We start from the raw sequence: 12979 nt of genomic DNA on the forward strand, positions 1-12979 counted from the left end.
CAGGGTCTTTTCTGGTCGCTCCTTTCCTAGGCTGTCTAGAAGGTGCTGGGAGTGTGGGCAAGCTGAAATGTAGAGACTTAACTTCCATAAATCCTACCACCTTTTTCCCTCAGGAAAAGGCCAAGCTCCAGTATTTGATGTATTTGAAGCTTTTCTCAATACTGACAACATCCAGGTGTTTGCTAACGCGGCCACTAGTTACATCATGTGCCTTATGAAGTTTGTCAAAGGGCTAGGTAAGTGGAGCCCTCCTTTCCTGCCTTGAGATCAGTAGGGACCCTTTCCAGGGTGACTTTGTGTGGAAATGTGGCTCCCTGTAGATGGCGCCACTGACTCCCCAGGGCAGGCAGGTGCACACACCAGAATAGAAACCTGTGCTCAGAAGTAGAAAAGTTATTGCAAAAGCAGCTTGGACTGTGTGCAAGGTTGTTATTTTTCATTGTTTCACAGAATAATCTTATGATGTAGAGCATTTTCAATCTCTGTTACTTTAATCCCACTTCTTTTTGAATCCTAGAATATTCAGTATTATATTCAACAAATGCCCTTAAGCAGAAAATCCGTTCTCCTCAACATCATGTCATGAATAGATGGTGTCTGAGTTGCCAGCTCCTGAACAAAAATTCAGAATGCCTCTTCCAGGGCCTGACTGACCATAAAATGTATTTTGGAAACTTAGAAGTCTGCCTTCCTGGAGGCCTCATGTACTTTTGGAACAACTGGAAAGCTGATTTTATGCATAATTTAAGAACACTTTAAATAGGTGGGGTTGTGTCCTTCAACATGGCCTGCTACAGCAGGTTTTTATATAGCACTGGCTTATCTGGGCTGAAGTGGAAGCAGGGGCAGTTAAACCAGAAGTTGGAAAGGAACTTGAATTTTAAAGCTTTGAGGTCCCACCATGGAGTGCTCTTCAACCTGGATGCTGGGAACCTTTCAATAAGGCAACTAGAAGGTTCATAATACTCATTTTTATTCTTGCTAAATCACTGATGGTTCCTTTGCAAAAGAAAACTGGACACAACAAAGTTAGGTGGCTTCACTCCTGTGCCCCTTATCTTGGGAGCTGGAACAAAGTGCAAGTTTCAGGATAGAGGCTAGAGGCCACCCTGGTTATGCTCGATGATTATATCTATCCCGAGGAGCAGAGGACAGAGCTGGGCGAGGCCAGCAGTCCCCTCGTTTATTTACTTTACATACCAGGCTGCAGAGGATGATTTCCTTTGAACAATAGGAAATCTGTTTTAACTGTACATTTAATAGAAGTCAAACAATTTAGTATCTTAATCATAAGAAGACCAGAAAGTAGGAATCTTTGCATTTGATGGTAGAAAACTCAGTCGTTGGTTAGGAAAAACTCCCTGTCCTGTGTGATTCTCAACTTTGTGCGTGTGTGTGTGCGTGCGTGCATGTCTCTCTCTCTCTCTCTCACACACACACACACTCTGCAACACTCACACCACTTCTGATTCCAGATGTGGGAGAGTTTCCCACACTTTCATTCTCATTGACACCAGCTGGGTGTCCGATTTGACTTGGTTCTGACGCTGAGCTGGTGCAAGCCCCCAAGGTGAAAGACTCAGTTCCACAGACTGCCCCCCACCTGTGAGGCCAGTCATGTGTAATATGTCGCCAGGTTACCTAGAGCCTCTTCGCACCTTGGATAGAAAGCAGAGGTTCCCATAATCCCCTTGGATTCCATTATTTGTTAGAAAAGCTCCTTGCACTCAGGGAAACACTTGAGTTTCTAATTTGCTGTATGATAAAAGATACAGATGAACAGAAACACGGGGCGAGGTCTGGGAGGGCCCCAAGTACAGGTGCTTCTGTCACCATGGAGTTGGAAATTGCCCCCTGCCCAGCAGGTAGATGGGGTCACCGACCTAGAAGCTCTCTGAGGTCTGCACTTTGGAGATTTTTATGGGAGCTTTGTCACATAGGCATGAACTTTCATTGACTGTCTCTGGCCTCTTTCTGGGAGAATGGGGGTTGGGATGCAGGCTTGAAAGTTCCAATTCTCTAATGGCTGATTATTCTTTCTGTGAGTATCCCCCACCCAGGAGCCCCCCCAGAGTCACCTTATTAGAACAAAAGGCATTCCTGTCACCCAGGGACTTCCCAGGGGTCAGAGAGCTCTGCATCAGGAAGTGAGGTCAGACTCCAAATCTTAGGACAAAAGATGCTCTGCCTGCTCTTACCTCTGAGGGAATAGCAAGGGATTTAGGAGCACTGTGCCAGGAACCAGGACAGAGAATAGACATATTTATATAAATACATAATTTTTATCTATTATTTCACATGCCTGTATTTCTTTTAAAAACCATTATTATTGGAATTGTGTTATTTGCTCAACGGTTCTTGAATGTCTGTTCGGTGGGCTGGTGGCCTGTGTGTGCGGGGTGCTCCAGAGATAAATAAAACATGCTTCCTGCTGTGAGAGGCTCACAGCCTTGTCTAACCAGACACATAAATCAGTAATTAGTTCAGTAAGATGAATACCTTAATACAGGCTAGAGGGAAAAAAGCCATTTAAGTTAACATGAACAAGCAGCTGAAGTGGATATTTGTTCAGGGGGTCACGCAGGCCCCCAAAAGGAAGGGATGTTTAGACTTTGTGGAGTGAGATAGAGGTTTACATTTCTAAAATACAGAGCACATTGGCAGTACCCACAGAGGAGGGATGGGGGTGATGGGCTGGAGAGAAAGGAGGTGCCCAGCTGTGAAGGCCTCTCATGCCACATCAGGGACTGTGGAATGTGTGGGGCAGGTGGTGCGATCACAGCTCCTATTATAAAGCAGACTCAGCAGGCACGTGTCCCTCCAGGTAAGCCAGTAGGCTGCAGGCAGAGTACCTGTGCTGCTGGAGCTTAGAGAGAGTAGACAGAGTGGAATAGACAGCCTTAGGACTCCTAGGCTGTAAGGCCTCAGAGAGGAGGAGCCGAGCTGATGGTTCCCCAAGGACAGATGTTACCAGAAATTAGGATACACAGAAGGAGAGTAGGGTAGTGTGGAAGAGAGGACAAAGCATTTGGACACCTTGAGTACTCAGGTAGAGACACCTAGCAGCATGTAAGAAACATGAGATTTTAATCTTAGGGGGGGATTTGGGCCCTGAAAAAAAGGTGCAGAATCATCAGTGTGCACATGGCGATGTGTAAACAGAATGGTTCTATTTTGTCTGTGAATCGTGATTATTTGTGTGTGGCTTGTGTGCAGTGTAGCCTTGGTGGCTGTGCACTACCTCTGACTCCAGGGGGCGCCATTTGCATAAACTTTACTGTATAATACCACAACAGCAGCAAATAATTTGAACGCTCACTATAATCAACAGGATTAAAAAAATTGCATTTAGGGCCTCCCTGGTGACACAGCAAGTTGAGCACAGTGCTGTGAAGCTGTCCGCAGCCTCTGCAGCACCAGTTCGATTCCTTGCTGGTCAGGGAGATACCCACGTGGCGTGACAGGCCTCTCCTGTCTCACCTGCTGCTCCCCTCAGCAGTGTGTTTCAGTCAGTCTGCCTGTTCTGCTCCCCACTCTGTCTCTGATGAATTCTCTCTCCCTCCTGCGCCTCTGGCCTATACCCCAGTTCTTGTATAAATAAATAATTCCTTTAAAAAATTGCATTTAGTTTTAATTCCAACTTGGTTTATTTCAACATGAATTTGACCTTTTCTGTGTTTTTATATTGTTAGGTACATTCATCTAAACAAGAGAGTGGTAAATTATGGCTTGCATGTCAAATCTGACCTACTGAAAGGCTTTATAAATAAAGTTTTACTAGGGCCTCCCTGGTGGCGCAAAAGGTTAAGCACCGCACTATGAAGCAGACCCGCAGCCTCTGCAGCACGAGTTCAATCCCCGGCCGGCCAGGGAGCAACCCACATGGCGCAGCAGACCTCTCCTGCCTCGCCCACTGCTCCCCTCAGCAGTGTGTGTATTTCAATCTGCCTGTTCTGCTCCCAGCTCTGTCTCTGGTGACTCCTCTCACCCCCCAACTCTGGCCTGTACCCCAGCTCTTGTATGCATAAATAAATAAATCTTTTAAAAAATAAATAAATAAATAAATAAAGTTTTATTAGAACACAGCCATGGGCATCTGTGGCTTTGTTCATGCCATAGTGGCAGAGTTGAAAAGTTGCAAAAAAGGAAGTTTGGCCTGCAAAGCCTATCATTTACTGTCTGACCCAGTACCCCCCAAAATTTGCCTATCCCTGACCTAAAACTAAAGAAATGTTTCTTTTCTTTTTCTTAGGAGAGCATGCTTCCCTGCATCTAAATTTTAACTAATGCTAGTAATCACATCTCTTTACCCATAGGGAAGGGTACTAGTTGCTACAACTATAGACAGCTAGAAACAACTACAGTACTGTGGAATGATATTATTAAAAGTATAGAAATAGGTTCATTACATGGAGAAGAAAAATGATAATTCTCAACTAATATTTACCTATAGATACCTTCTACTGTTAAGTCTCTAGAGAAGTATGATCTCTGTTACATCTCTAGGTAAGGACAAAAAGATAGAAATCATTTTAATTTAGTGATCTCCATCCCCAAACCTCAGTTATTTATAGAGTCTCCCCAGGGTCTTCATTTAGTGCTGAGTACTGGCTGCAGATGAGGTCCTTTTCCAGATAGAGGGAGGCCTGTGCTTCAGCCCAGTGCACCCTTGTCTCGGGATCATCCTGGATCATCGCAGCTTCCAAGGTCACAACCTCAACAGCAGGGGCCAGGACAGGTGACTACCAGTGTGCCCAGGTACAAAGGAACAACAATCCACCACAAAAAGGATTCTGGTAGAATATGGAAAAAGTGGTCATTGTTTCTTAGAGAAAGAGGAATTACAAAACAGACCAATCCCAACATAACAGGATGTACAGTATGGTCCCCACTGTACTTAACTCATCCAGGTGTGGGGTGGGAGAGGAGGAGGAAAATGATGATGAAAAGGATTTTCCTCAGGGTTGTGCAACTGGACTAATTTCCTCTTTTTTTACTAGACATTTGGTGAATTAATGCTGAGTGAATAAATAGGTCTCTGTTGTAAGGTGGGAAACAGGTGATTTTGTCTGTCTCTGTCTCCCTGCGCTGCTTCTAGGGGAAGTGGACTGTAAAGAGATTGGAGACTGTGTCCAGGGACCCGGAGCCACATCCCCAGACCTTTGCCTCCCCGCCCTGGATTACCTCAGGCGCTGCTCTCAGGTACGGGAAGCTCACTGTGTGACCTCCGGGCTCTGAGACTGGGCTCAGAAGATACTTACAAAGTGGGCCTCCCCGGTGGCGCAGTGGTTGAGCACTGGGTTGCGAAGCTGCTCGCAGCCTCCGCAGGGCCGGTTCGATCCCCGGCCACCGGGTGAGGGTCCCACATGGCGCACAGACCTCTCCTGCCGCCCTCTGCTCCCCTCAGCAGTGTATTTCGGTCCTTCTGCCTGTTCTGCTCCCTGCTCTGGCTCTGGTGAATTCTCTCACCCTCCCAAGCTTCTGACTGTACCCAGTGCTTGTATAAATAAATAAATAAATCTTTAAAAAAAAAAAAAATGCTTGCAAAGCATGCATGAAGCCCAAGAGAAATTCCTTCTGCTGTCCCTGAAGAGGTTGGGGTTTAGATTTAGAGTAGAAACTTTGGTTCCTACCCCTACCATGAAGGAGAGGAAAAAGTAATGAAAATGTGCTAGAACACACAATAGGACCATGACACTTCTGAAACTTCTCCTCTATACAAAGATGCAGGAACTGCAGTGATCTCTATTTGTGTTGGGCAGTAGGGGAAGGGATTTTGAGGTCACAGGAAATCTCTGATGGTACCAAAAGGTACAAGGCAGGGGAACAAACGTAGAAAAGTAAAGCAATGCTTAGCAAAGTGAACTGTGACCTTGGTTGTACGAAATCCAAGAATTGTCCTTATCTATGTGAAATGCCAGCAGAGCCAGACAGCACTTCCTCCTAAAGCCCTTGCTCTTCTAGGCTTTAGCCATACCCTGTGTCAGCACTTTTCCTGCCCTCTCCAGCTATGTCCCCAGGCCTCTTCAGGACAGCCTGACCTCTTCTTCCAGCTGCCTTCAAACACTCCACATGTCGTGACCCCCGGCTCCTTTTCCACCTGAGACCCTGCCTTCACTCCCTGTATCCCAACCACACCAGTTTTCGGACCCTCCATATACCCCACACATCACCACTCATGGCCTCTGCCTGGAATTTTCTCCAATCAGATCTGTTTGACACTCCTTATCCTCCAGCTCTCATCTAAAACATCACCTCCTTGGACCTGGGCCTGAATGTCAACTCTCTGCCACCATTCCTCTCACACCCCCTCAGCACTCTAGTATCATTAATTCTTCCTACAGCATTTATATGAGAAACTGTGTTATCTGTGACAGAATTATTGTCTGTCAAGCTCATAGGAATTTTGTCAGTCTCACAGCTGCGTTCCTGGTTTCTAGAACAGTGCAGGCACAGCAGGCACAATTCCAATTCATGAAGCTATAAGGATCCTTGGGAGTTGGTCCCAGTACCAGGGGTCTGCGGGGTCCCGAGTACTAGTACTGAGAAAGGAGGAAAGGGCCCAGGGCAGCCTGTTATCTCCACCTCTCATGCCTCTTCTCTCCCACCTTCCCAGATTCCTCTGCTTCTGCTTGCTCTGGTGCACTGTCCCTGGGGTGGAGTCAGGGAGAGGGAATCAGTCTGGTTTCCCACTTACCTATAGACTTTCTTCTCAGTGATCCCCATAGACTGCTTTCTTCCATAGGCAGAAATTCTTGGCATGTTTTGTGGTTTCCTTGGTAGGTTTATAAAAATCTCTAAAACTCCTATGTAATTGAGATGCTGGGAAAGTATCTGCAGTCATTTTCCTTTTTGTTGCCATTGACTACTGTTCTGTCTGCTTTGTGGGATAAATGCTCTTGTGAGCAACCTTTTGAATCCAAATCACAACTCAATTTTAACTTTTCATATGCTGAGAACTACTCTGATTTTCTCTCATTCTCCTGCTACTGCTGTGTAATTTTATTGTTCTTTAGCCCCCAAAATGCAGCTTTTTCCAATTATAATTGCTATTTGACTTTTTTTTTTTTTTTTTTTTTTTTTTAGTTATTGGCTAAAATCTACAAAATGCCCTTGAAGCCAATATTCCTTAGTGGGAGACTGGCTAGTTTGCCTCGAAGACTTCAGGAGCAGTCGGCCAGCAGTGAAGATGGAATTGAGTCAGTTCTGTCTGACTTTGATGATGACACAGGTAAGTTCATTTATTGTGTTCATATCGATGAAGTTTAAGGCATGAGTTAAGCAGCTTGTTACAGATCCTAAGAATGGTTGTCCAGTTATGTTGATATTGTTTGTAATTCTAACAAAACAAGTCTACCTAAAGTTTCCATGGACTCTCCAAAAACACCATTTTACATAGGATACCTCCAAGCCCATCATTTCTAGATTGATGACTCCTTGTAAAATCAGAGCTGCTCTGCATGTCCCACTAGGTAGAGTTTCTGACTAAATTCTCCTGAAGTTAGCAAATTGGAATGTGGTTGCCTTGGTGCTTGGGTACTTAAGGTGGCTGGTAATTGTCTTTATTGCCTTCTAGAAAACACAATCATTATGTAATTACTTCCTGCAGGACTATTTGGTTAGAGATTGGGGAAATTAAGTCATTACTGAAGAGAGGCTCTATTTGTGACTGGTGTAACTGAAAACTCATTACAAGAATGATCTTAAAGAATGTGTTTCAAATTAGTTTCCATGCAATTTCCTATGAATTGGAGTTCAATCTAGTAACTTTGGATAATTTCTAGATGGGTTATCTTGTACTCATGCCTGTTGTCTTCTGTCTCAGATGACCCTGTGCTATTCCTAAATCTGGAATTGGCAATGATATTCTTAAAGAGTTCTGATATCTGCACATAGGTTTCAAATCAGTGCAAAAAAAGCCTTTTTTGGTTCTCTTGGCTGTTTATTTTTTTTGTTTCTTTTATTCCATTACAGATTCATTCATGGGGGCTAGATGATTTATAGTTTTCCTTAGGGATTAAAAATAGTAAAATTTCACTAGTTCAGACAAATTTTGAGGAAACTATATAGAACAATAACTCTAGGAAAAAATATCTAAAGTAGAGGAGAACATTATAACTATTATATATTGGCTATATGATTCAGTATGAATAACTTTTACTTAGCATCTTAAACCTTTGATCCAGAAGCTGTTATCTATAATACAGGCTTTAAAACAATTGCAAACAGGTTGTGTGTGTTACAGTGAACATCCCCTGTCATCTGTGTAAATCATTAACCCATTTTTTTCTAGGCAGTCCATCTTCTAATGAAAAAAGTTCAGCCAAGCACCTACCTAAAATTTCCCACATTATAAATTCACTACGGATTTTCAAGTTATAATTATGTATGAAGCAAAACTAGATCAGAGGAAAGAATAAAAGTAAAATCTGTAAGTTAGTATTCACATTGATATATTCTTAGATATTATTCCTGTGGCTTCCAAAGGCCAAAAATTACTCCCCCCAACCCATTTCAAACACACGTCAAACTACACCAAATAGTATGGTGGACCTTCTTCTACTCATCACCCAGCTTCAACTGTTACTGACTTATAGCCCATCTCAGCTGTATATACATGCAAGTATATTGGCTCACTCCCCAGCCACTTCATCCATTTCATATTATTTTAAAGAAAATCCCAGACATTGCAGCTTTTCCTTTGTTTCACTGTGTTCTCTGAAGATAACAAACATAAGTATAATGTTATCACACCAAAAAAAATTAATAATTTCTTAGTAACCTAAATACCCAGTCAGTGTTAAAATTTCCAATTTTCTTCCACTCCTTCAGGATTCACATAATACTCACATTATGTGTTTGGCTGATAAGTCTTATAAGTTCTTTTTCAATATACAGATTCTCCTCTCTCTTTAACTGCCTTGTAGTTTATTTGTTGAAAAACTGAAGTCCTTTGCCCTGTGAAGTTTTCCGTCTAGATTTGATTGACTGCCCTGGCTTGAGTGGTGTGGAATGTGTTTTTCTGTCATCTGCATTTCCTATAAGTTAGCTGGTCATACCCGCTGATTTTGTGAGGGTCTTAAGAATTTCTTGTTGCCTGGTTTTATGATATTTATTGTCCATGAGCTTAATGATTTTGTCTCCTATTTATGGGGTTGTTAAAAACTACAGAACATTTTTTATAGAACTATTTAACTGCCAATTTCTGATATCTATCTTGTGCAGAAATATTAGAAGTCCTGAAATTCAAATGTAGGCTGGGCTTTTTTCACATTCTAAGTCTTTTTGTATATGGAGTTAGAGAAACTGAGTTCTCTTTCTACCTCTCACTTCACATACTTCAGAGGACAGTGATAAGCAGGTATGTTGACACATACAGTGCTTATGTAAATGACAAAGCAAGAATTGTTTGGACCATGTGAAAAGAATCTTGTGTTTTTTCCCCTTAATGTGCACTAGAAGTTATTATCCTCTTTTGAAACTTAAACTCAGAAAAGAAGAAAGAAGAGAGATGTATATAATGCTCAGGGCAAATAAGCCTGTTGATGCTGTGAGTGATATTTTCCCACCTATGAGCAATTTGTACATATACCAAATTGAGTGTGTCAGAATTGCAAACTGTACAATGGACATGAAAATGAAAAGTAATTTTTAGATTGTAAAAAGAAAATAGATTATAACTTAGAAGCAAAAGTAAAAATTAGATAACTTGGACTTCATCATAATTATGCTTCTACTTTTATACCCAGGGCTGGATTAAAAGGAGAATATAGTTATTGCTTAATAGTTTCTCTGAGCTGATGAAAGTTTTGGAAAGAGATACATAGGGTTGTACAGCACTGCCTGAAATTAATACCACTAAATTCTGGACATAAAATTGTTTAAAATGACAGTAGATAAACAATTTTGTTAAAGAATAAGACATGGAACTAAAAGGATACTATTTTACTATCAACTCCCAAGAAATCTGACAGTCATTTCACATAATATAATTTACATATGTATTTAAAGAGGCATAAGGAAAAACTTTGGGCATTATTTTTTCTCTTTTAACTTTGTCAGAACATATAAATCATAAGCTGACTGTCTGTAAGCTCTTAGAGGGCTACTTTACAGGGTGTTGGTTCGCATTCATATAGCACTTTATAGTCTGTAGGACTGTTTTACCCACAATGTTGAGTTCTTGCAGTAAGCCTGTATGATGTTTAGCAGGACTGTGTGGTTTCCAGGTCTGATAGAAGTCTGGATCATCCTGCTGGAACAGCTGACAGCTGCTGTGTCCAACTGTCCACGTCAGCACCAACCACCGACCTTGGACTTACTGTTTGAGCTATTGAGAGATGTAACTAAAACACCAGGTAAATATTTCTATGCCTATCTTTGAGGGAGTTGTTATAACTGTTTTCAGAAAAGTATATCTGTGTCTACCTGTTTCACTGCTGTAACCCTAACCTTAGCACAAAGCTTCATGCATAATGGATGCTCAGTTGGGTGTGTTGGAGCCTCACAATAACTTCACCATGGTTATGGCTTCAGGGTCTCCATCAGCCAGTTTGTTTTGTTATTTACATGATTCCATCTTCCCTCTCTGACTGGATTTCACATACTCTTGGCCCCAGTGCAGACAGTAGGGCTCAACGAATCTACCACTGACAAAGATAGCAACATCTTGATTGTAAAAGATATTTTGTGATCACCTAATACTTTGATAGTACAGGAAAAGAATGGTCCTTTGGAACTGAATTAATCAGAATCAAAACCACAAATGAAATGTAGCAAGAGGAGATTTTTATTCAACACAAACCAATGAAGACTCGATACTGCTTTCAAAGCCACTGCAATTAAAAAAAAAAAATCATAGGTACTCCCATATTCAGAGTGGAAAGCCTTCCATCTAAAATTAATTTTTAGAATTAACTATATGCCACTATTTATTGGTCAGTACTACTTTCTGTTTTTACATTACTACTATGTGAAGAACATTTAACTTAATATTCTCCTAGAAATCTATCATCAAAAGAATTAATATTAATGAAGACAAGTTATATAATGTTTGCAGAAACATGTACCAAAAGTATTTTGAACATCTAAATGGGCTAATTACATTCTGGTAAAAACATGTAAATATTCTGCAGGAATTAAAATGAATATTTGTGAATACTATTTAACAACATGAATAATTGTTTACAAGGTATTATGTTAAAGCCTATAGAGTACAATCTTAACTTTATGAAATTGTATGCATTTATAAATACGAATACATTCAAGAAGTACTAGAAGTAAATCCATAAAAACAGGTTTATCTTTCTGGGTAAGTTTTCTTCCTTTTTTTATTGTCATGTGTTTTCTATGTTTATAAAAACAAGACACTTTTTTGTAATGATCAGGGTTTTTTAAATCCATCAGTATAGGAATGGATAAGTAAACTGCTACATAGAAATTCAGTAGAATAATAATACATAGCAATAAAAGGAGGGTCTAAATTGCTGACACAGAATGTTCTCTAACACTTTGTTAAATGGCAAAAAAATCACTATGGCATACTAAAGATTACATTACCTGATTTACATGAAAGCAATAAAAAACTTCTGTTTTATATATCTACCTGTAATTTTACATCTGGAGACTAAAGAGTTGACCAAGTGATACTTTATCAGTATTTGAATTTTTACAAATATATTTATGTATTACTTATATAACTAATATGCAGAAATAAGGAAAATGCCACTGAAGACCAGATGTTCCCCAATCAGCAGTGAATATTTGTCCTTGTACCTTTGAGAGAGAATAGAGACTCCTTCAAACAAGATGGAGTGTCCCTTTTGTCAGAGGGGAGATGCTGCCATCACATTTATGATGCTGACTTTGTTTTTCAGGACCAGGATTTGGCATCTATGCCGTTGTTCATCTTCTCCTTCCTGTGATGTCCCTTTGGCTCCGTCGTAGCCATAAAGACCATTCTTACTGGGATGTGGCTTCTGCCAACTTCAAGCATGCCATTGGCCTGTCCTGTGAGCTGGTGGTGGAGCACATTCAAAGCTTTATCCACTCAGGTATATCTATCGTGCCAGAGCAACTCAGACTGAGTATTTTCTTATTTCCTTAATAGGCAGCATGGCTAAAATGGCTTAGCAAGTACCTAATGTGAACACCAGTGCATAATTTTTGTCCTGAGAACTATTACAATCACACGGTCACTACCAACCTTCTAACAATAAATTGTCAAAAAGATCACTGGTACCCAATAGAAGTGCAATTAAAAATACCTAATAAGGTACAGGATGTCTGTGCATTAGGAGTGGGGAAGCAATACCTTACATGTCTGTTACCTACTTAGGAGAATATCCATAGTCTGGGGAAGGAAGGAGGCACAGGCTTATTGTCCTGCCGCACCAGGACTGGCTACATAGAGGAGGTAAGGGCAAGAAGGTGCTTAAGTTAGGAGTGAAGAGAAGCACCTAATGTCTATGGCACTTTTAGAAAGATTTGTTAGTGTTTGGTAGACAGTATGTCAGCTGTGATACCAATGGAGTAACAATGGGAAAGACAGATCTTGCTCATGATTCTTGCCCTGGGAAGACCTAAACATCGCTGCTAGCCCTGGAGGGATAAAGGAAGAGGTGAAGGGGCTCCCTCATTGGAGAAACTAATGAGAACATTCACTCCAAGGGAGAACCAAAAAGCAAAGGTAAGTGAACAGTAATTAAGAAGGAAGAGGGTCTTTCCCAGGTTGGTGATTAATGTAACCCTAACATAGATATTCTAGATCCAGTCATTGTTTTATAGATATTTTCCTTGAATTGGACAAACAGAATGTGATTTTTTGGAAGTTTTTCTCTTTAGGGATAGACTGAAGCCAGACTGAAAAGATTCGAAAGATTTTCCAAGAGCATTTAATTATCAGTTTGGCTATCAGCAATAAGGAAAGTAGGTTTTATTCCACCCCTACCCCTAAGAATTTAAAATTTTTATGGGCTAA

At 41.0% G+C, this 12979-nt stretch overlaps 1 protein-coding gene across 1 annotated transcript in view; it reads left to right on the forward strand.

Moving 5' to 3' along the window:
• The window catches only part of ARFGEF3 (ARFGEF family member 3), a 137215-nt gene that overhangs the window by 108129 nt on the left and 16107 nt on the right, over window positions 1-12979 (forward strand). Inside the window, exons 24-28 of the mRNA XM_037520473.2 lie at window positions 114-236; window positions 5099-5202; window positions 7087-7231; window positions 10230-10358; window positions 11877-12053. Coding sequence (XP_037376370.1) covers window positions 114-236; window positions 5099-5202; window positions 7087-7231; window positions 10230-10358; window positions 11877-12053 — 678 coding nt within the window. The remainder of the gene's footprint in view (window positions 1-113; window positions 237-5098; window positions 5203-7086; window positions 7232-10229; window positions 10359-11876; window positions 12054-12979) is intronic.

This window comes from Talpa occidentalis, unplaced genomic scaffold, assembly GCF_014898055.3.
Source record: "Talpa occidentalis isolate TD23 unplaced genomic scaffold, MPIMG_talOcc4v2.1 talOcc4.2, whole genome shotgun sequence".
Classification (NCBI taxonomy): domain Eukaryota; kingdom Metazoa; phylum Chordata; class Mammalia; order Eulipotyphla; family Talpidae; genus Talpa; species Talpa occidentalis.